Source organism: Nestor notabilis, unplaced genomic scaffold (genome assembly GCF_000696875.1).
Source record: "Nestor notabilis isolate BGI_N333 unplaced genomic scaffold, ASM69687v1 scaffold8879, whole genome shotgun sequence".
Lineage (NCBI taxonomy): Eukaryota > Metazoa > Chordata > Aves > Psittaciformes > Psittacidae > Nestor > Nestor notabilis.
Genome location: NW_009943215.1, coordinates 7,664 through 32,116, shown reverse-complemented (window position 1 = coordinate 32,116; position 24,453 = coordinate 7,664). Strand labels below are relative to the sequence as shown.

The 24,453-nt window shown below is 38.1% G+C and overlaps 1 protein-coding gene across 1 annotated transcript in view; it reads right to left on the bottom strand.

Moving 5' to 3' along the window:
* The window catches only part of GADL1 (glutamate decarboxylase-like 1), a gene marked incomplete at its 3' end in the record, with an annotated part of 35,007 nt that extends 12,865 nt beyond the window's left edge, over positions 1 to 22,142 (bottom strand). Inside the window, exons 1-10 of the mRNA XM_010021815.1 lie at positions 21,993 to 22,142; positions 21,144 to 21,270; positions 19,352 to 19,442; positions 18,494 to 18,600; positions 16,971 to 17,086; positions 11,056 to 11,135; positions 10,885 to 10,939; positions 7,454 to 7,570; positions 3,222 to 3,286; positions 2,869 to 2,950 (exon numbers count right to left, since the gene is read on the bottom strand). Of these exons, the coding sequence (XP_010020117.1) occupies positions 2,869 to 2,950; positions 3,222 to 3,286; positions 7,454 to 7,570; positions 10,885 to 10,939; positions 11,056 to 11,135; positions 16,971 to 17,086; positions 18,494 to 18,600; positions 19,352 to 19,442; positions 21,144 to 21,270; positions 21,993 to 22,142 (990 nt within the window). The remainder of the gene's footprint in view (positions 1 to 2,868; positions 2,951 to 3,221; positions 3,287 to 7,453; positions 7,571 to 10,884; positions 10,940 to 11,055; positions 11,136 to 16,970; positions 17,087 to 18,493; positions 18,601 to 19,351; positions 19,443 to 21,143; positions 21,271 to 21,992) is intronic.
* Between the last annotated feature and the right edge of the window lie 2,311 nt (positions 22,143 to 24,453).

Below are 24,453 nucleotides of genomic sequence, written 5' to 3'. Positions count from 1 at the left end.
TTCCCTTTGGTGAAAATGCTTCTCCCTTCTAATCAAGTGAAACATATTTCTCTTTTCTATCTCTACCTTCTTTGGAAATCATTCCAATTTTGTTTCACTAAGGCTGGAAAATACTCTTTTATCAGCATTTCACTGCAGTTTATCTTTTTTGTTTTCTTTAATCTGTATAGGAAAATATTTCAATACAATGTTTCATTCTAATAATCTAGCTGCAATGTTTTAAGCCTGTTAACACTACCAAACCACATAGCTTTAGTGATGCTATGTAGCTAAAAAAAGAGAAACCACCAGACGAATACACACAAAAAAAAAAACCCCACCAAAACAACAAAGAGAATGAAAAACTGAAGGGGATTGTTTGTCCACTTATAATTACCTAACCCTAATCCTGAGGTAATTCACAGTTCCAAATGGACCTCAAATGAGAAGACAGGCCAACAAAACTTCTTTCATCAGACCTTCAAAGGGAGGTAGGGCTTGATTCATAAATGGGACTTAACATCTATGTTTAACATTTTGCTGCTCTGACTTCCTGCAGAATTCACCACTTCAGAAACTACCTGAGGCTCCTTGAACATTCACTAACAGAGCAATATGTGCCGAGCCCTTGCAGCTCCCACTGACGCACCCTAACCCCAGTGTGAAGGAATTATGTTCACATATAAATGCTTGCTTCATCGGCAGCAATAAGTAATACAGCAATGTAATTTAAGAGCAGTGGAACAAGCTCCAAAGTGAGAAACCAATACACATACTCTTTCCTTCTCTTACTGATGTGCAAACAGCATTTTTAATAAGAAACTGGATTCAGCTGCCTGTTCTGGTATGGAGATAATTAAAGTGAAGCAAGGATTTTCTGCCAAAGTATCTTAAATATGCATCTGATTTTTTTTCTTAAGAATTTATATTCCAACACTTTCACAAAGCTGACACAAAAGTATTCAAATTTGTATGTGTATCTGTTTGCATGTAAAGACTACTGGCACATACGCAAAACACCTAAGTGCCAATTTTCCAGGAATTAAAGAGAACACCTTTTCTTCCCCATACAGAGAATTCTTGTACTTCCCAGAATGTGTCTCACTGTACAACAGGATCTGAGTATATGATCAGTAATACTTGTGTTTTCACCCCGCAACAGTCTAGGATTCAGTTGTACAAGTACTTCCAGCACAACATTGCCTAGCTGTGATTCAGAAGTGGAATAGGATTGCTCTACCAGACATTACACTCCATGGAAGGAGAATACAGCAAGGCTGCCAGAGCCCTGATGTTGGAACGATGTTTGTAAAGTGGCTCTAAATTCCAGAGCAGCTAGAATATTTCATTCCTCTCCATTTCTTCCCTCTTTCTTCCTGAAAAATTTCCACTATGTAGCCGAAGTAGTCTAATCATTATCTGGGGCTATATCTATGTATTGGGCCTCATTAGTTAAAAACATAGCACTGAATTCTTCCCAAGCCTGCAATTAAGACACAACACTAATCTTAGTCAATAACTTCATTCTGCTTGTTTGTCATCCTGGAATAATGATAAAGGAATGGACAGGTAGTCCTGGAGTCTAATTCCTCCAGCCTGTCCAGGTCCCTCTGGATGGCATCCCTTCCCTCAAGTTATTAACTGCACCACTCAGCTTGGTGCCACTGGAAGCTTGCTAAGGGTGCACTCAATCCCACTGTCCATGTCATTGGTAAAGATACTAAATAGTATTGATCCCACTATGGACCCTTAAGAGACACCACTCATAACTGGTTTCTACTTCAAAAGTGAACCATTGGCTGCAATGCTTTGGATGCAACTATTCAGCTACTTCCTTATCCACCTAACAGTCCAGCCATCAAACCCATATCTTGCTATCTCATCATATCTCACCCCTGACCTGGGGTAATCAGTGTCAAGAGAGCACTGGTTAACATCTATGCTCTTTGGTCCTCATCAGTTCTTACTACCAGAAGTTAGTAACCAGTTACATGGATAGCTAACTACTAGCAGCTGAATAGAAACTATCAGCTGTTTTGACAGAGATTTATAAAAGTGATTTACAAACCATGGCCACAAAATAGTGACGTAAACCTCAGGGGCTCCATATCTTTATGATGTTCAGTCATTCATAACCTATTAAATGTAAGCTAAAACTCACACCTGATGGCAGACAACAAGGATAAGTTTTAATAGAGCTAAGTTTAAAATGGGGCTTGAAATAATTGACCTCTTACTGATTTCTATATTAAGATAGAAGAATTTCACAAAGATATAAGCAGGTAGTTTTACCACATTGCAAACTCATCTCGCTTTTGTGTCACTTGAGATCAGATATCTGTTGTTTGCTTGCTAGTCATTTTAATTAGTCATGGCTTTTGGAAAGCCTCAATAACCCTGGCAATGAGGAAGAACTAGTAGAGTGAGGAAAGAAGGCTCAGCACCTTTACCTGCATATGATCTGTCTCTTCTTTCTCTCTCTCCCCTTTCCCACTCTAGTGCACCCATGTAAAGGGGATGCAAAGAGGACCTCTGTCTACTTTAAACAGAGATGCAGTACTAATGCAGTCCCAGTGGATGACAGCTATTCTAAGACGTTGATGAGCTCAGTGCTTAAGTGCTGCAAGCCCAGGTGACAAATACTCAATCCTGAATGCAAGTCGTGTACAAAAGTTAACTACCAAGTGCAGCAGCTGCAAGATTTGACCACTGGTGAGTACAGTGACTTGGATTGGTTGGACCCTGCTCTCTTACTCATCACTTACTAATTTTGTGGTGGAATTCAAAGTTCTATCATTCAGCCTTTGCACTTGCAGTTGTTTTCTCATAATTTTCATTTCCATGTTACAGCAATGTCAGCCTACTGCACTTAAGGACAGGAGGACTTACAGAGTTGTCTTTCACCAGAAGAGCACAGCACTGGATTCCTGCCAGTAGCATTTTGTGGGGATTCCAGGCAACAGAATCTGCCCTGTGAAATAAATAAATGGAGAAAGAGAGGTGGAACTTGCACCTGTAATAATGAGTACTAGAGAATCAAAAGTGGCCAAACACAATCCAATCAGGATTTCCCTTTCACACACACACAGACACACACACACATACACACAGAGGTTCTGAAATCTCTCCAACTAATAATAACATGTGTTTCGGAAAATGCAGATGTTGTAGATGCCAAAAGGCCACACAACTTCCATCTCAGTCCCTGGCAAGTATGTCCATGAACTGAACTGACCACTGACCTGTGGATGCCATGAAGAAGTCTGCAATGCTTTCTTGATATCAAAGCCGAGCCTCCCCAAGAAGCCTGTTGGAACATTTATAGAGCCAAGACAATATTATTTGTATAAGATCCTTTTGATAACACTTCAACTAGTAATTTCTGAAGATGCTTTATCTCACTTAAAACTTAGTTTACTACATGTCAATGGGCTACATTTTGCCTTTAGCATCATGTATTGAAATAAAGATGTCAACCTGGGGCTATGCTTAAAATGGAGGAGCTGATGGGTTTGTGCTACTGTGGGAGCCACAAATTGCACTGTCCCTTCCACATAAGCAATGACATGAACTGATGTACTTGCTAACCAGACCAATTCCTGATACTGGATCAGGGGTGCTTCCTTTGCCCTAGCCTAAACCTAAGAAATAAGAGCATAAAGGCCCATTTTGCATACCTTCTTCCTGATAGCTGTTTCCTTTCTGAGCCATTCACAAGTGAAACAGTAGAGAACAATAACCTCTGCCAATTGCAGAGTCCAGGGTCAGATTTTCCAGAGTTTGGATATGAAAAGCAAAGTCAGTGAGTACGCAATAGCAGCATTTTTGTTACCAGCAATCCAACTAATGTTAAAATGGAGTAAGATTCACTCACATCTCCCTGACGTCATCTAAGAACTAAGTGTGTGGTCTAAAACCCATTTAGGCTGCCTCTTTAGTGAGGAACTCTCCACTGAAACTCCTTATTGAGTGTCACCTCATCTATTCTAGGTACCTGTCTTTGGGTGACACCATTTGCAGATACCTCTTTCCATGGACTATAGAAGGAACTCAAGCAGCAAGTTTTATATTACACAAGTTTAATTTCTGGGCAAGTAGAGTCAGGGAAGGTGATTCACATCCATGAATTCTCTGCAAGGATCAGATTTCACCCACCAGAGGCTGTGAAGCCTCATAGACAAATTTCACTCTCCACATAATATGATGCAGTAGTCAAAACAGCCATGTTACATTATTCCCCGACTTTCACAATTCATAAGAAACCCACTGAGATATAATAATGCTTTATAAAATTTGCATCCAAAAGTATTTGATAACATAGACATTTTCACACTAGCTCTGAAAAACAGGACTAGAAAGGCGCTCAAGTGGTCGTTATAACAGTGTGCCAATCCCAAAGGCACCATCAGCCATACTCACTTCTGTCAAACACTTGTCTTTTCTAGAGGTTATTAATCAACGAACACACAGCTTGTGAAAAGCACTGAAGTTAAAAAAATGTGAAGAGAGACACCAGCAATTGCTGCTTCCACATTTTTACCCAGTTAAAAAGACCAAGTGCTTAGAGATCCAGGGCTGACTAAAACAAACAAACACAAATAAGAAGGTACCCAAGAAGTCTTAGGATCAGTGGCTCTGTCTGTTTTTAAAGACCTCTAATAATAGAGGCTGCATAAATTAACCACTTAATTTGCATTTAACGGTAACAATCCTATTGATTTGAAGTGTCAATCCTACGCAGTGTTACCTCTTGTCATACCTGCAATGGTCAGGGGAACAGATTATTCCTTTTCTTCTTTTCAGCAGCTCTGAAATCATCTGTAGGCTATTATGTATTGTCTCATTGTCTCTTCTAGTTTAAATAACATCAGTGCTTTCAATCTTTCTTCATTGGTCATAATTTCTAGATGTGTTCCTGTTTATCCTCACTGCTTTACTGTTTTCTAATCTTTCTCCTGTAGATCCTTAAGCTTCTTGAAATGCAGCTTTTTATTTGGACACAATCTACATAAAGCAGCCTAAGGCCCGAGCAGAAAGAAAGAATTATTTTATCTATCTTTTTTATTCAATTCTGAAAGTCATTTAACGCCATTTGAAAATGCTTACGATCATGGATTTGTGATGTACTGTAAACTCCAGATGTTTTTTTCTGAAGATCTGCTGTCTAGCCAGCAATCCCCAGCCTATGTTTGTGCAGTTGATTATTACAGCTTAAACTTAGAGCTCTGTTTATTGAATTGTAACCTAGTTTTTCCACTTTTTTCTCTAAACTGTCAAGATCTCTTTAATTTCTAATCCTGTCCTCCCACTGCCACTTGCAGCAATTTTATGTCATTTTCAAATCTAGTCAGTGTATTTTTTTTTTTCATCCAAGTTATTATTAATGAGTCTACCAAATAACTTCTAATCTAGGATGGACCTTTGTGGAATCCCGCTCAAAATTTCTGCCCTATCAGCAGTGAACTCCTGGTAATTGCTCTCTGGGTACGATTTTCCAGACAGGTTTTCACTCACTACCACAGCTGCAGTTTAGCATGTTTCTCTGGCTTCCTCTTGAGATATGGCAAAGACACGATAAAGTTAACTACTTCTTTTCCACCCATGAGGCTACAGAAGGAAGGTATATTGATCAAAATAGATTGACACATTTTGTTTACTACACATTTAGCTAAGAGCAATGCAGGGCAGCTCAAAACAAAGATTATAATCTGTGTCCCAGGCAGTGTAATTGGTAAGTAGGTATAAAGCAGGTATTAAAAACTTAGCAAGTTACATACGCAACAAGCCACACTTACAGATGAACAATGGGAATTACAGTGTTTGCAGTGTGATTAAACTAACTACCTAAGCACAGGCTAACAGGTCAAACCCAATTTTCTGTACTCGACTAGCCATGTGGGGGGGAAGTCAAAGTAAGGACCAGCAGGGAAGAAATACTCATAGATATTATTTAAAGCTAAATGAACACAATACATGATATGCTTAAGTGTTGGAGCTTAAGTGCATATTGACGGTGCAAAACAAGTCCTAGATGTATGATAGAATGCAATAAGCAATTGGAATGCATGTATGAATACTGTAATATGCACAAAAGGAGCCTGGTTATAGTCTCTGCACTTACGTTGTTAAATGGCTTGATTGCTGAGACAGTTTGGGCTTATTACTGGGTTTTATATTGGGTTTATATTCTTTAAACAACTTTTCCTTAACTCCCCTTTCCTCTTCAGATTTGTCTCCATGTGAGAGCTTATCAACTACTTGACTTTATCGAAATTTATCTTCCTGAAGCCCAGTGATTTTATGTTGACATTCTACCTTTTGCCCTTCCTAAGAATCATGAGCTTTATCATTTTGTCCTTAATAAAGAGTCCCCCTAAGGCAAATATATCAATTCTGGGGATCAGAAAATATTCTGAAATGAGATACATTAGTGTAAATCTGGAAACAACACCACTGACATTCATATAAGATATTGTTATGAACAGCTCTTGAGACCATTTGCAGTAGGTAATCCTGATTTCCATCAACGATACGCAGAGCCCTGAATTAGACAGAACTTGTCCTGGGTTCTAATGTTTGTTTTAATTGTACTGTATCTTTTTTTCCTCCAAAGTTACAGCTGGCCTAAAAAGCAGCAGTCACTTACTATAACTCAGACTGCATAACATGTAAATCATTCAACAAGAAACCAGGCTTTTTCTTTAGATTCTCAATATTAAATAAACTCCTCAAAAATTTAGAGGAAGTCTAAACATCTCCATTAATGTTGCTCCAGATTCTCTCACTGCTCTATAGCTTTTAATCTTGCCATTATTGATTGTTGGCATTGGAGTGATAAATTTTAGAAAATATGAAGAGATCTAGTTTTAGAAAAATACATTTACAGCTGACTCTTTCTGGTAATAAAAAGTCTCAATGACTATTCCAAAAAGATTCACGAATGGATTTTAATATCCAAACCTAAAATTATAAAGAAATGAGAAAAGAAAAATTTCTGAACAATGTAGGAAAACATGGAGAGATCTACAGGAAACTCAAACGTGTATGAAAATATGAATAATTTATGATTGGTTGAGTCAGAAATACATGTTTACTTTAACCTGTATGAGCCATACACCACAATTATAATGCGTCCATTTTCCAACAGAATGTGGAAAGAAACTTAAGTTAGATTTATATATAATCACCCTTGAAATATTTTTAGGAGGTAGAAAGAAATGGATTTTAAAGTAATTTTTAAATATAACCCAACAATGACAAAATAATAGCTTGTCACAACCAAGCTATTTGCCATGTTTCAGCACACATAACAGAGACAAACCAGAACTCTCTGGTTACGGTCTCGAAGCACAAAAAAGGGAAGGAGGGGTTATTAGAACCCAACTTGCTTCTATAAAGAAACATCAACAGTCAAAGGAAATTAGCAATTATAAAAAAGCAATGCTAAACAAAACTGCACAGTATACAAACTCACGTCAACATGAAGCCAGAGGCCATACTTTTCACAGATATCGGCAATTTTATCCAGAGGATCAAATGCTCCCAGCACTGTTGTGCCTGCTGTAGCACAGACAAGAAATGGTGCTGACCCCTGCAATAGGATTCAATACAAAAAATTGTCATTTGCACTGCTCATCTCCTCCAGTATACCTGTGGAGTTACAGTATAAAAAGGTCTAGGAATGTAGGGCAAAGATGTAACAGTCTAAATTTTAGTTTCCCAGCAGAAGGCACCGCATTTAAAAGTGCTGACTCTTCTTAAAAAAGGCATTTTCCATTTCCAGTTAAAACCATCCCAGGGCAGACTTCACCAGCTGTTTTGACAGATGCTAGTTTTGTCAAGACCAAAACATACCAGATAGTTGACATCTCTCTTTATACGCTGCTTTTCATTCCACATTTTACTACCTATTTGCTGCCATTCTGCTGAATGAAATAAAGCTACTAGTTCAGCCAGCAGGCTACCCATGCAAGGAAAGGGCGCATCCCTCTAGGGTTTTCACCTGAGTTGTCTCTACAATGCTCCTATTCTCTGCTTGGTGAAGAGGAACTTTAAGTTAGGGAACATGATTTGCCTTCAGCAGCACTATCACATACTGCAACTGGGACAGTCAACGCTGTCTGAACCCCCTGCCTGATCTACAGCAAATCGCTATTCTCTTGCTCCTACCCATGTCTAGAAAACATGAAGGGCTGTAGAATGTTAGGAGAGAAACCACTAGAAATCTCAGACAGTTTTAAGGTTAAACAGTCAAGTTGCAGTCTCAGACAACCACCATAAGCCATCCATTTTGGTTTCAATGGCTTTGCTCATTGCTTTCCCATTCAACTAATAGCAGGGATGCAATTACACTTAGGAACAGACTAGGCCATGTACCCTTGCAGATAGATGTGCCTGTGCCTGCTTAGAACCAGAAGATGAAATAATGGAAAGAACTGGTGGAGTCTGTAACATCTCCATGAAACTGAGGGTATCAGCTCTAGCAGTGACTGTGCCGTCCCACTTGCGAGTAGCTGCATGGTGAAGGAACTTCCCTGCATGTTTCAGCTTCTGGCCGACAGCACAACGCAGTTACTGAAGAGGCACAAAAGTTGTTATTAAATCGTGCAATCTGGGATACCTAGAGTTCATTTGCAGTGAAATAAAGATCTCAGATGATGTAAGTCTCTCTGCTGATGTAACTTATTGTACCTTCACTGAAATCAGACATCAGCTGAAAAAATCAGACTCTACACAAGTCTCAGGTATCTTCAGCTGAAATCTGAGCCCTCTTTTAAACATCTGCTACAGAGAAGACAGACAGGCTTGAGTCACGTTTACACTCTGTCAGTTTTACATTTCTTTAAAAGAGCCCTGTTAGAATGGTACATAATTATGATTTGTTGGTATTTTAAAATCTCTTTACAAATTGCTAAAGCAGTGAAAAATAACCTTGGAATGGATTTCATTTAATCCCATACATTCACAAAGAATTACCAGCCTACAATTCACATCTTGGTCATTCATTCCTAGCACAACCTACCACAAAAGTCAATCAAACTTACAAACCAGCCCGAAAGCTCAAGTACAAAACGCTTGCAAGTGAGGCAAAGATGTATGTGCTGAACCTAGTTTCTGTTAGTGTTCTTATCAATTTTCTTCCACAAATACATCAAAGTCAAAGGTCCCCCAGCAGCCAGTAGGTAACATGACTGAGTATGGGGACAAATCTAGGATCTCTATAAATTTCAAAGATTGTTACCATTACATTTTTCCCAAAAAGAAGGGAATTAAATTTTTATTCTTCTTGACAATATAGTTAAATAAATCTTCCTGACTAAATTCTCTAAAAAGAGACCTAACATTCTTGCTATTCAGAGTCAGAATCATTTTGTGTTCCTGTCACTAGCAAATATATCCTCTGTTGTCTAGAGTCATTAGAATATTTACTGTAATTCACTGAAGTGTCTTTCTGTAAAAGTTGTAAAGTAGCACTTTATCAAGGACAGACACATTTACTGAAGCTCTGATGAAATGAAAACCTTCCAATATACCCGTTATTTCCCTTAAAATGCAAGTGAAACAGTGTTTTCCTGTAAGCAGAGCATTTTAATATAGAACATTTGTTTTTAAATTGCAGAGCACCATACTGAGATTGACCTTTTTTAAACCAGAAATGCCAGAAGATTTCTTGCAAACAACCATTAGAATTATTTTATTCATAAACAAGAATTATGTTTTTGCAAAAGCAAAGAGCTCATTCTCCTGTCAGCCTGCTTCCTCTTGCTCCAATTTATTTCAGTCTTCTGTTTTTTTCCCCCCTGCTTGCTCAGGTGAGTAAAGTACAGGTTGTCTTCCACAGATAACAGAAAGTACAAAAAGAGGCAAGCAAGAGAGTTTGATAGGTCACTAGGGCCACCATATATCAACAATTATGCTATCTAGCAAGAAACTCAAAGAAGACATGGTTGTTTGGCAGAAAATGGATCTAAATCAGATCTTACTGAAAGCTGCTGTGCCCATGCTAGTGCATGACAGGACTGCCTTGCCCTTGCTATCAGCCACAAAGTAGGTTTCCCAAGGAAGGTATCAACCACACCACAGACAGTGCACTAGTTGCTTGGTGTTCACAGACCGTAGACTGAGGGCTGAGCTCTGAATCCTACTACTCTGATACACAAACTGGAAGTAAGAAAGCCTAACTGGAAGTAAGGTTAGCCTAACCAAGCCAGAAGAAGATGTTCTATACCCTGGAATGCACATTCAGTCTTCCAAGCTCTCTAAAATAAATTATGTTGACTATAGTAAGTGCTATCTTATAGATCGTGGGAATGTATGTTATAATGTCCAAGTACACACATCAGTATATTTCCAAATGCTGGCCTTTGACTTTCGACTTGACAAAGCCCCTGAGGGAAAAGAGACATGGGACAGAATCTCTACGCTTTTGCTACAATACTAGAAAGGACCAAATTTAGCATTTGTAGCTTTTACGATAGTTTTAGAGACTAAGCCATATGTTACTGCTTTTGGTTACTGCAGAGGATAGAGAAATAGCTGCTGTAATTAACTGAAAAGCCTACAGTTTTCATTTACTGCTTACAGAAAGCAAATAATGCATCCACGTAAAAAAGGATCAAGGGCAAAATAAATCCTAGAAGAAATGTGCTAAATACTTCAGAGCAGCATTGTACTCTGGACTTTCATTAGTACTGAACACCCCATGGAATTTTTCTCCCTCATAAGAGTGTAGCACCTAGAATTTTGTGGTAAACAGATTGCACCTGCAAGGAACACACTGTTACATTAACTACCCTATTTTTAAGGCTTCATTCATTCTCTGTTTCCCTTCCTTTCGCTCAGACACAAGCACACAGTCTGCATACACTCCTCCTCTCTCCTTCATGCTTTCTCTCCCCCTCTCACCTCTTTCCTGGCCCGCTGGACTTGTTTCTCCAGTTCCTCAGGTATCATCTTACCTCTAAGGGACACAGATTTAAAACTTTTTCAGTTACATTCAAATAGGTTGATTACGTACAGCACTACTACATTTTTTATAAGGCTCAGAGACCACAGCTATGGCTTTTGCTTGCTTACCTTTCATCTGTTTTGATGAAGTAAACATTCTCTGTACCAACACCCAGGAAGGAGGCTGCCTTTTTCATGGAGTAATGACACTGTAAATGAAAGAGACATGACAAGAAAGGAGTAAGCATGCAATTAAAATGAAAAGAATTCCTTAGCATAGAGAACAGTGTCACTGAAATTAATCTAACAGCAGCTAACAGTCATGACAACAGCACATCCTAACACAAAAAGCAAACTGACAAAGCTACAGCACCAAGACCATCTTGTATTTGACAATGACACACACTGGAGAGAATAAGACCAAAAAAAAAAAAAAAAAAAAAATATGTGCACCATGTTTAAATTGTGGGCTTAAAAAAAAAAAATTTTTATTTCATACTTTTTTATTTTAATTCTGCATTAGAATGAGAAATAGAAAATCTGAAGTGTCACCAGGGAAGAATTATTGTTTCAAAATGTTTTCACAGAGCTGAATCAAAAGTATCAAATGTAAGAGTTAGGAAATGCATAAGAACGGTCTATTTGAACTCAACAGTCTAGAAGTAACTGTGAGGTCTGAGAATCCAAAAGCATCGCTCTTGGAAACTGGACCCTTAGTTAGGATGTATCTTAGGATACATCTAAAGCCTCTACCACTTTATCCTTGTAATTTTTCAGTACGCTTTCTCTAAACATCAGCTGTTGGCCACAGCCAGAGACAGGATACTATGCTAAACTGACTGTTGGCCTGATCTAGAAACTCTGTTCATAGGGTCAAGGAGCTGAAGTCCTTGACTTCAAAGACAGAAGTCCAAGACTTACCAAAGCTTTTAAATGTGGTACAATCGGTACTTCCAAGGTTTTCAAAGCCCTACCTCTACAAAAGGATCTGAAAATCATGGTGCTGTGAAGATTGTTCACATGAATGTGAAACCTTAGAAACCATTATGAAAGTAAACAGACTTTAGACAAGACAGTGCATCTTCAAAAGTTAATACGGATTTTGCATAAGGTTCCAGTCTGCATTTTTCAGAAAACGAAGCTACTGTTTCAGCAAGAATTTTAGCTAGGTTTCATCAGAGATGTTTTTGAATGAAGACCTATACATGCAGCCCACTTCTCACTTTGCACTGAACAAAAGGCATTAGCATATGAAGCCTGTGAAGTGAGTGTAAAAGTTGAGACCCCTTCACTGGCTCAAAGGATGTTAGAAATGGGTGTTTATTCAATCAGAAAGTAGTAACATGGCTCCCATGGGGGGCATACTCAAGTTCCCACAGTCCATTCTACTTTTTACAGGCTTTTTTTTTTTCTATCAAAAAAGTATTCATGGTATATCTTACCATATTTCCAACATTACCCCTAAAAGGACCTGCTTTACTGTGGATACTGTTACTCCATCATAAGAACATTTTGTCTCATTCCAGAATAAGAGTATGTTGACCTCATCCTAATCCATCTTCAAGATTAGCCTGGGAACTCAAGATACAGTAACTTTCTTAATCTGAAGATTTTTTTTTGATGTCAGAACCATTCTGAGTAACCTGCAGCATGCCAAGTGCCTACCCAATCATAACAATGGAGTCAGTTTTGAGAGTATGCAACATGAGCAGACTATACAGTTCTTAGAATCAAGATCATCCAACCTTTGGATTAGTACTGCTCTTCTCAAAAAAGAAACTGATTCTTTTTCATATTACTGAAGAGTTAAAATAACGCATGCTCCAGCAACCACAAAAATGTCTAGGAATGCTACTTTTCATACAGGAGGTGAAGCCAGGTGGTTAATTAATTCCATTTTCTTACAGAGAGTTCACACAAATGCAGTTACTGCCGAACATAATTATGAAAAATGTACAACATTTTAATGTGTGGGCATGAATATATTAAGGGTATTAAAGGCTGTCATGCTTATTTTGATGAGATGGATCATCTCAAAGGGCTCTTTCTCTTTTTGACAAAAAGATTTCCTCTACCATCGCCCACTTTTTACAGTCATACAAAGACATTACCTGATACTATCAGGTAGTTTTAAGAAAGCTTAATTTTGTAATATGACACATCTACAAAGTCTTTAGAGATCATTCATTCAGACTGTTACAAAGATAATAACATACATAGGTGGATAATTAGTCTTACATTGCATTAAATTACATCAATAAAGGTAATAATGATTGTAGAGTGGCTGTGTGTTTTTCAGTAGAATTTCAGAGACATTTTCAACTGATTACTGAATCACTTGAAATACAAGTTGCCTCCATCACTGATTTCCATCCATTAGGTTCGAGTGAAAGTTATGAATCACCAGGATAATGAGATTGCTCCAAACTGAGAAAGCAGTAGACCTGCAAATTCAGTATACTAGTAATGAGTATAAAAAACTGTATGAGAGACTAGGATATAGATAAAGAGGCTTGAGCACCTGAGAGATTATACCAAAAAGCAGAGGCAAAGAGAAAAACAAAGGTAATACCAAAACAAAACAGGCTGCAAGATACATTATTTCTTGCCTCCACAAATACTTCTGCTCCTCTTGGAAAATTTTATCAGGTCTTCAGTAAGACAGAAAAAGGACAAGACTTATACTACTGCATAGACTTGAAATATGCTTTCTTTGATGAAAAAGTAGTCTTCTAGTTATATTGACGGAAAACATACAAGAATGTTTTTTCCCCCTATCATTACCAGAAGCCATTACGCTAAACTACATGCATCATTTTAAGAAAAAATATACCAGAGAACATTTAGCACCTCCAGTCACAGTGTCAACTAATTCACTTGTTCATAGTTCTCTTTCCAGAAAGGAAAGAAGTATCCAGGTAAAAGTTATTTTATATCTAGATTATAAATGTAATTTTAAATAATTATTTTAAACCCTCTGAGTTCACATTAATCTTGCCATGTCTTTTTCAGTTTTGTTTGTTTGGACACATTATTAAATTTGTAGTAAGAAATTAGTGCCTTTGAGCACAAGATCAAATTGGAACAGTTCATTTAAGATGTGCTGCTGCACTGTTTTAACTATAGCTAGACATAGCTTTCACTTCCTAATAAAGTTTGCAAAGATAAGGTACTTTCCTCCTGTGCTCATTAAAACAGAAGATGAATTTGTATTTTCTTGATTTTGAAAAGTTTCCTAGAAACATGATTGCATAAAGCAATTACATTATTATGAGACTGTTATATTACTCATTTTTGCCTGTTGTAATTTCAACAGGGGACAACATGGTGAGTTAATGTTGTGTTCTCTCACTTTATTACTTTCATGATCAAGTTGCACTGGGGAGGAATTTAGTTTCATTGCATCTAAAAAACTTCTCATATCAGCATGCACATTTCAACTGTTTACCTACCCCTCTTCTACCCTCAGCTACCTCAAATTTAGCAGGTTTCTACCCTTCAGATCAATGCAATAGATTCTAAGGTCAGAGTAAAGTTCAGATGGGACTCAAATAGCAAAATGTGATAAATAGTGGGGTGACATCTGTAACTACCACTGTATTCAGCTCCTACAAAGATGCAAATCATGCCCCAAGAAAGTGGGATATAACGATTTCTTTACTACTGCTAGTGTCTCAAGAGGAGTCATTCTGTAATGGTCCAGCAAGAGAACTACAGAGTAGTAGCTTAAGCAATGGTTCACTGTGTATCAACATATTTTAAGCAGCTAAGCATCCTACTTGCAGGAACAGAAAGCCTTTTTATTCCTGAAGGCCAAACGGAGCATTTAAGAACCTTGGGTGGGCCATGAATTAAACATGTTATCCTAGAACACACAAAAAATACGTAAGTGTAGATCACATAGAATTAACGGACTGACAAGTCCGTGCATCCCCCTGCTCTACAGCAAGGCAACTCTTTCAGTCTGCCAAGTGCCAGACTGAAACTTTGGGACTTGGCAACTCAAGGCAAAAATCGTTTCATTTGAACAGCGTTGAAGCCAAGCTGTAAAATGACACAAGTGTCTGGTGCAGCCATGTGTTTTCAGTCCTTATCAATACTCTCAGTTTGTTATAGCCTGATGGTTTCCCCATGCCAACACTGTTTGCCTGATTCAGGTCGAAGATGTTAACAAGATGCTAACAGTCAAAGAAGTTAACACATGTTAATTTCTATGGGGTCATTTTTTAAAAATCATTTCCTTCTCCAAGTACCTCTTCAATATTTATATATATATTAAAAAAAAAGGGTACAAAATGCTAAATAAAGGCTCAAAATAGAAACAAATAAAAAAAATAAGACTGTGTGACACAAGCACTTGTGTACTTATCTTCAGCATGGGCTGTTCATTACATATATTCTCAATATGACATATCTGAACTAAACAAACTTCCAAAAGGTAACATAACTTGAAATGAGTACAGGGGGATCTAAAATAAGTAGATACGAATATGCACATCTCCTAATAACCATGAATAAACACTGGAGATCCTAGACAACAGCCACAGTTCTAACCACTGAAGTGGCAGGTTTACAGCAAGTAATTATCATGTACATAGTTTTGTGAATCTAACAAAGTATTAGAGACAAAAAGCATTGCCTTACAACTAATTTACCAGTTTATTTTTCCTGATCAGTTCTATGTTTTGTGGTTTTGGTCTTTCTGGTGAAGCAAGGACCAGTAAATCGAAATAAATTTACTGAGGGTCAAATAAAATTTCTTTTGTCATGAAATTAAATGCTTGTTTGTTTTATGAAAGTATACATTTTAGTTAAAACTTGCAACGTTATTTCATGGTAAAAATTCTACATACTTCACTTCAAAAGCATTAACAGAACATCTTTCAACCTCATTTTTTCCTCCATAGCTATTTTTAAGATCTAATGTGATGGATTAGTATGAACTGGCATATAAATTCATAAACACACTTTTCAGAAAGAAATAAACTTAAACATATTTTGCCTGGAAAAAAAAAAAATCCTTTTATGTAGGACATTTGGATTCAGTTCCAAAATATATGCGCTGTCTTGGACAACTTATGCAATGCATCCATCCCTCAGGCCTCTTCAAAATAAGCCTCTTGTCTATTTACACTGCAAACTGTTCAGAACATAAACTTAACAGCTAAAATTATTCTAGTAACTACATACTTCCTAGTACAACAAGGTTCTCACTTCCACTGGGACCTTTATATAGTGGAGTCGGAATGAATAACCACTGTACTAATCAAATTATAAACTCTTAAAATTGGAGGGACAAGTGAGGAAAAAAGCCTCAAAAATTAGCTTCTTAATACAAGTATGAATACGACTCAATTTCCCACAGGCAGTCTGGGCAGATATTATTCAAAAGCTTTAAACTAGCCATATAATTTTAATTATTTAAAGAACTGTCTCCAGCATTTTTTTCTGAAATGCTTTATGGTGGATTTGGCTCTGTATCGCAACCAATCTGTATTCAGTCACAGGGCACCACAGAAAGCCATCTCACAGGTCCACATGTGCTCAAGTTAGTGCAAATAAAAAAACCATTTGACATCCAGAACCTACCTATCATTCTTCCTAGACTTGATGCTTTAAGAACTCAAATGCTGCATTCCTCCACATCACACCACAAGCATTCTGCTTCAAGTTTACCCCACCTACAACCAATTCTTTTATCGGCAATTTCCAAGAGCAGGAACACTTGTGTTTGTTTTGGGAAAGCAAGGAAGCTTCTGCAGGGATATAAATCTACCATCAGACTTCTCCACTTAGCTCCAATATTCCACATGCATGTGGCACAGAATCACAGAATGGTTTGGGTTGGAAAGGACCTTTCACCTAATCCCAACCCCCTGCCATGGGCAGGGATGCCTCACACTAGAACTTGTCACCCAAGGCTCTGTCCTACCTGGCATCAGTGTATTTATTGTACCAGTGCCCCATCAGATACACAAATTATACCAATTTTGCAGCCATTTGAGGAAAAAAGTTTAGAAAGCTTTTTTCTGTTTTGTTTTTACCTCTTCCGAAGTGAACAGGACTAGTCTTGGCAAACCTGAAAGCCCTTTTTCCTTTATCTCAGGACAAAACTTGTATCTTGCTAAGTTCATAGCATACATATTAGAAACAGAGCCACCTGCAGAAAGAGGCACACAAACATCATATTAGCCACAGTCCTATGTTTCCCCTGTTAGGGGAAAAAAAAGAAATCAACCATACTGCGCATACTGTTAGCCTATAGATGCATCCATCACAGCTTAATTTTCCCCCAAAACCCTACAGATATAAAATGAACTTTGGGCTCTGCAGCATATTTGAAAACACAGCATGTTTGAATGTTATTTGGGGATATTTCCTGAAGAATAATAACTGTGCCCAAATAATCCTCCCTGACAGAGAATAGCCTGCAACAGTTGCTTCCCATTTACACTGAAGCCATGCCAGCTCAGCTGCCCATACCAAGTCAGCTGTGGCTGCACCATACAGAGCCTAGGAGAGCCCTTGGGCAACCAGGCTTCACAGTATTATGATGGGAAAGGCTATTAGTAAAAAACCCACAGAGAGTGGCAACTGGAAGATCTGCAAGGTAAGATCTGGAAAGGTTTTATTCTCTTTAAAGAACAAACTCAAAACAATAAGAAAAACCTTTACATAAAACTAGCACCAAAAAGTGTGACTCATTTATCTTTTGACACTGTCACAGTATGTTTTAGTTATGCAATTCTGCCACAAAAGCAAGGATTCTATGGAAAATACACATCAAATCTGACGGGGGGTTGGGGGGGGAATCATTACTTAAATATGAAGGGGTTTTTAGTTTATTTTTCTACTACTCACATGTAAGCTAGAATTACTGACCTTGTTTTGCTTTTGGGCAGGTTAAATTCATTTACTTACTTCTCTTCTCACCCCTAAATTAGATATAAAAGCTTCCTATTGAGCCTAATAATTTCTTACCCAAATAATCTGTGGAATAATATCATCATGCTTCATTATTTCAATACAGTGGGCTGGAATGCTGCTTTAGAGGGCATTTGAAAATTGTGGCTTATCAAGAAACTTAAGGAATATTTGGTTGGCCTTATCGTAACATTTAATAAAACCATCAAAACTCAGTGGAGTTAAGCTCATGACACTCCCACTACAATAAACGCTGGTGCCCACAGTTGATAGGCAGGATACACAGACCAGTGCGCTCAGGCACCACTTGTTGGTGTCTGGCACGTCAATCATCTCCCTCTCTCTCAACCAATAAAACTCAGTCCGATGAGGCTGGTATTGTTGTTAATAAGGTCAGGAAGGGCATCATTTACAATTTCCACATAATTATATTTAATGTAGAACCGTTTTCATTCATTCACTGATCAGGTTCATGTAATTGTTACTAGAAACATGTAAAATAAGCCTGAATTACATAGCTGTACGTGTACATCACTAGATTTTTACATGCATTTTCAAATATTCTATGCAAATTCAACGTTCATGGAATTACTGGTATTAGCTGGTTTATAATGACTCAGCTTGAAATCTGAACTATTCCTACCTGGATTAAATATACCATCACCTTCTTCCCAGCCTATGAACTCAATCATTTTCTTGATGACTGCTTCTTCCACTAACAGAAACACAGGGGATACTTCATATGTGTATCTGAATGAAAAAAAAAAAAAAAAAAAGAGACATCATGATTCATATTAAGACTACATAACTCATGCCACAGAATACTGGTAAAACTAGATTAAGGTTTCTTGCACCTTTCTTATATCTATCAGAAGCTGACCACCATCAGCAGTAGAACTCTAAACTAAAAACACTGTGGCTCTGACCCTGTAGAGCAATTGCTTAGTTCCTGACAGCATCACATTGACACTTCAGCTCTCCAAGTAATACATCAGGATTTTCTTTTAACGTAGGTCACATGCTTAGATTTCAGCTATAATGATCTACTGCAAAGCAACAATTACTTTTTGTTTAGGCTTTACATTTGCAAGTAGCAGTAGGCAGGTAACCACTTGCATTCAACTGTGCAGAATGCTTCAAAGGAAAAGAACAACTTGGGAAGTCTTATTAATTCATTTTTATGCACCAAGTAAGATGAAAGTCTAGGTTTAAAAGCATTGAAAAACAAAGATCTCATCTCTTAAACCCCACTTTACAAACTAGAAAAATAAGGCCTCATCAGATTAGCCAACCTCGTGAGCTATTCATCCAATCCAGACTGTTTTCTCTCCCACATTCCTGCACAATTCTTACCTCCATTATAATACTGAAAACAGAAATCAGAAATGGGGGAAAGAGGAGGAGGGAAACGGGGCAGGGGGGAGGGAGGGAGAGGGAAAGCTGTTATTTCAAAAAGCATGCCTGCCAATTCATCACCAAGAGGACAAAGAACTATACTTACACACTCGGGTTCAGCGCTTCTGTAATGAAACGAGCCACTAATGAGTAATAATCTATTCCAGCATACAGTTGATTGAAAAATCTCGGATGACCTGAATACACAAATGAAAAGCAAGCAGTGACAGAATATATGTGAAAAGAGAATATATCACAGACCTTTCTCAGTTGAACACTGATCACTGCAAACCACAATTCACTCAATCATTCTCTCAGTGTTTTCTAGACTTACTGTCCTTTTTTTAGGTTAGATAACCCTCTGAAAGTAAATTTAATAAGCACTTTAACGTCCAAAAAAAGGTTTGAGAGATGTAGGTAGTGCACAGAATGAATGTGGGTTGTTCACAAGTTTTAGTAATCAAAAAGAGAAGAGGGATTGATAATTGACTATACACAGTGGCTTTTAACAGCAGTCTTTAGAGGCTGCAATGGATGTTCAGCCAAATTTCGCTAAGCAGTAGAATACAGGAACCTGCTGATCCCAGGCAGCGGTGCCTGTGCTCTCATTAAAGATTCAGTATTGAGAGAGAGGTAGCATAACAGCTTGGAAAATCTTGCTGCAGACTTAAAATGACAAGTTAAGAACACTTGTTTACTTGCCTTGAAACACTGAGATATAACTAACTATGAGAAAATTCTATACTATTGCTGACCATGAAACCAAGTCAGTTCAGCAGTGGTATCACCACCTAAATTTTAATCCATAGCATAGTACTTTTACATGCAAAACCAGGTAACCTGTTTGGCTCCATTTATGTTATATCTTGAGGCTTCAATAAATGTTTATTCTTGGATTAAAGACCACTTGCACAGTATATTTATATAGAATATCTTTTCTAAGGTGATTCAGTGTAACAAATGGAAAGTTAAAGGCAATTTGCAAAAGTAAGATAAACAGAACACCTTCCGGTAACTCAGTAATTATATCTGCATATTATTAGTGCACTGCCCCTGTAGATCAGTACTGCTACTATTCTATGGTTTTCAAAGGCATGAGTTCACTCAAAATTATTTTACAGTTTTACTTTGTAGTGACGGTGACTGTAGCAGGAAACATGCCCTGGAAATGCACAAATAACCATATCAAATGTCCCTCTCACTTTTCAAAACACTGCCTAAGCTGTGCCACATCTGAAATTCTGAGTTACTGAACCACAACACTATTTCCTGAACAGATGTTGTTCATCCCTTTTTGCTAAGACTGAATTATATTAGACATGCTGCAGAAAGGTTAGCCACAGAGAACTAATCCTGCAGAGATGTGGTGTTCTGTCTCTGAAACACTGCAGGCTTTCTTCTCAGCACCTGGAACAGGAATTACAGCCTATCAGCAAATTAACATCCTGTAAGGCTATTGCTCAAAAACAATAGTTAATGTAGGGTAATCATCACTAAGAAGGTATGAGGGCAATGACAGCAGCTCTGCTCCTCACCGCTCAGACAGCAGGAAATCACACATGAAAGTCCTTTGCCTGCCTATTTTGCTAGACTGTTGTACCTGTCTAGGTGACTTTCACAAGACTTCAAAATGACAGAATCTACCATTAATGTTGATGGCATTACAGGAATTAGTTTTTTATTAGTTTGCCATGATTACACATTTTAGTCAAACCTATGGTGACCAGCATTCAGTCAAACAATGGAAACACAGCCAAATATTTGCATACTTGTATAGGCAAGCAGAAAACCAACATTTCCACCCCCGGTTTCCTGAAAAGTGACAGAGCTTCATAAACATTATCCTGTCTTCCTTAAGTTAGCACACAGAATAACTTCACTAGAAATCACATTCCTACTGGTTTTGACGCTGTACTGTATAACATCCCGGCAGAGTTGCAAGAGTTTCTGATGAGATTCTCCAGTGTCCCTCATTTCCAGGTCAAGAATCTGCTTCAGTGTTTCGGGAGCTTGCCATTCACAAACCTAGTGATGGAGATGGGGGGAGACAACAGCAGTAAACAGGTTAGCCAAGAGGAAGAGGTTATAAAGGTACAAGGTAAGCACCACATTCAGTAGTCTTGGGCATTGCTTGCCCATAAACATTAGAGTGGGGAATGCTGGAAAGCAGTAAAGCAACAGGCCTGCAGCTCAAATTCTGTCCTTAGCTCAGTATTTGTAATCACAAAATTTTCAGATGCTGTTCTGCCAAGGGGTGGGAGCAACCAGTGCATGCCTAAAGGCAAGCATGATTCATTTGCAGCTCCTCTTCCCATACAGCCTCTTAAGCAGAGGTTCTGCAAAAGCCACAGCAACCTCAATGTTGCCCTTTCACAGTGGTACCACATCCACTGTTCCTCCTTCTCCAACGTCATTGCTGCTGAAGAGCAAACAAGTAACTCGCCCCACCCCAAACAAGAAAAACACCGCGAACACTACACCCATTTGTCATCTCAAAGAAAGTGACCATTGTACTCTAAGAGGGGAAAAAAAATAAAAAAATCATTTTGTGGCAAAAATGTGTGTTAATTATGTTATTGGAAGGTTCTATAATATGACCTTTCCTAATTTGTAAAGCTATTTCAGAGCCAGGGACAGACTAGAAGTAATTGTGAGGCTAAAGTGTAATAAAATAGCAGCTTAGACAAAAACTGATTTACTGCTCATTATCTCTGTTACAAATTCTCAACAACGCTGTGTGGCTTTACCTTTTCTGTTGCGTCGTCAGCTTTCTGGATAACTTCTTCCATTATAATCTTACAGGCCTCTTCCACAAACTTCTCTCCTGCTTTTGAGTCCATTATTGGACCATTTAGGATGACCCCATCCACCAAAATGGCATTCTTCTTCTGGACCATCTCCTGTTTGCAAAAACCAACTGTAAGATAAATAACTTGTCGTTAGAGCAAGGCCTGGACAACTAATTCATAAACAAAAAAAAAAAAAAAAAAAAAAATATTCCTTCACTGATGAAGATTTAGTCAACTTAAAGAAAAAAAGTTTAATACATTGACTTTTCACATATACAGAAATCCTAGATTTTGGTGTAAGAATCTTTGCAGATAAAAAGCCAAATGTGTTACTTCAAACCGAGATTGTTATTATGTAGGTAGTAACAGGCTACTGTATGGTATCTGCTGCTTTCTGTAGCATACAAAAGCATGCAAGGCACCTTCCAAACACCGATGAAAATACAAATACAGTTCTGGCCCAGAACATGGTACAGCTGGATAAACAGAAATAAAGTGCAGGATGATAGTCATTTTTCTTAGCTGACAATGTTGTCTTCCACATGTCATCCCTCCTGCTCCCCTTTTTTCATTAAATAGTTTTAATCTTAATTTCCGATATGTTTATGCTGCTTCTTCCCACCAGCCAGTCCTATTGCTCAGTCTTCTGCATCTTTCCAAAGTGTTTCACTGACCCACACTCCATGAAATAAAACCTTTTGAGATTGCTGTCAATATCACATACCTGTACTTCTTTCTGCCCTTGTCCTATGAAGTGCCCTCAGTCACTAATTACAAAAATTTGCTGTGCAGATTATCATGTTTATTCAGTTCAATGACAATCTCTTTCATCTCCCTCACTTTTATCCACGAGATGTACTTTCCTGATGTGTTCCATGAACACATTGCTACTTCTTCCTTTACATCACTCTGAAAGCACATCCAAGATGCTTATAAGACACTGGCCAACAGCAGCAACGACGTATCTATTTCATGTATTGATTTCATACGGCAAGATCAGGACTTCAGTCTTAATCAACGTGAGGACAAAGACGAAAGTGAGACATTTGGAGATATTAAAGGAACAGATGTATGAAACAGTATAGTGCCAAAAGGAGCAGCAGTAACTACCATATCCAAATTATCTAGGTTACAGACTGCATCTGTCCATTGATCTCACCTTAGAATAGCTAAGATCTATGAAACCAGGCAGCACTGAAGGATCATTTTCATCTACAGTGAGGATGGGCGAAGGGTAGAGATGTATGGACAAAGTTCTATGCCCAAAATAACTTCATCTTCTGCATTACATTTTGCTCCACTTATGCAGAAAAAAGGTAGATTTTTCCCAGGTCTAAACAAAGAACTAAATTTCCAGAAAACTGCCAGACACTGCAGTCTGACACATTCATCATGCTTATCATAATTACAGTTCCTCAGGAGCAGGAGGATATAGAAGAACAACGCTGCCTAGAGAGGTGCATGACTTTGAGGTCCATCAGTTGAAAGAAACCCTGTCAATCCCATGAGCTTTTATTTACTGATGACTCAGAGAAGCTATTCAGTTCACTTTCACTTATCAGAAGAGAACTGATAAACAAGCTAAAATTCTAACATAAGGTGGAACCTCAGGCTTCCCATAATGCTTGTAAGAAAAATGAGACTCTCACCCTCTGTATTTCTGAAATTACTTCTATTTTTAATCCAAAGGTGCAATACACTAAGTTTTGCTGAATAGAGTAGCCTTCAGCACATTTTTATAAAAGAGGTATAAATGTTCTTGTGGGACAAATATAGAAGAAGCAGGTAAACAGTATTACATCTTCAACAGCAAAGAGGGAAATGAGATGTCAAAAACGTCAATTCTCATCATGCTTCCCAGCACACCACAGCAGAGGCACTGTACAGAAACTGCAGCTTTGAAAAAGTCTTAGAGGTTTCTCTGAAAACACAAGCTAGTAGGTCAACTTTACAATATTTAAAACACCAGGTATTAACAAGGCATCGGGTCTTTGGGCAGACAAAAGAGGGGCTATTTTTGGATTGATAGTTACTTGATGTATAAATAGCTGCCTTAGGTACTAACCAGGGCTTAACGTGACCTCAAAAGAATCTCAGATTTTACATCACCTGGAGATGACGCCATATCAAAGTGTTTGTTTCTATGGAAAAGAGGAGAGGATCTAAAAAAAAAAAACTGTATAGGAGATTATTATCTGTCACAGAGCACAATTTTGATACCTCCTTTGGTTACAAGAAGAATAGACAGTGGAGCACTAACTTTTTGTTTTCCTCTCTCTGCTACACCTCTCAGGTCTCTGCTAGAACCAGAGCTGTGCAAAAGCTTTCCATTGGTAAGTCCATCAGCCCTATTTCTGACACTTTTGCATAGAGATGTGTTACTTCCATGACTTTACAATGGCCTCTTCCAGGGATTCTT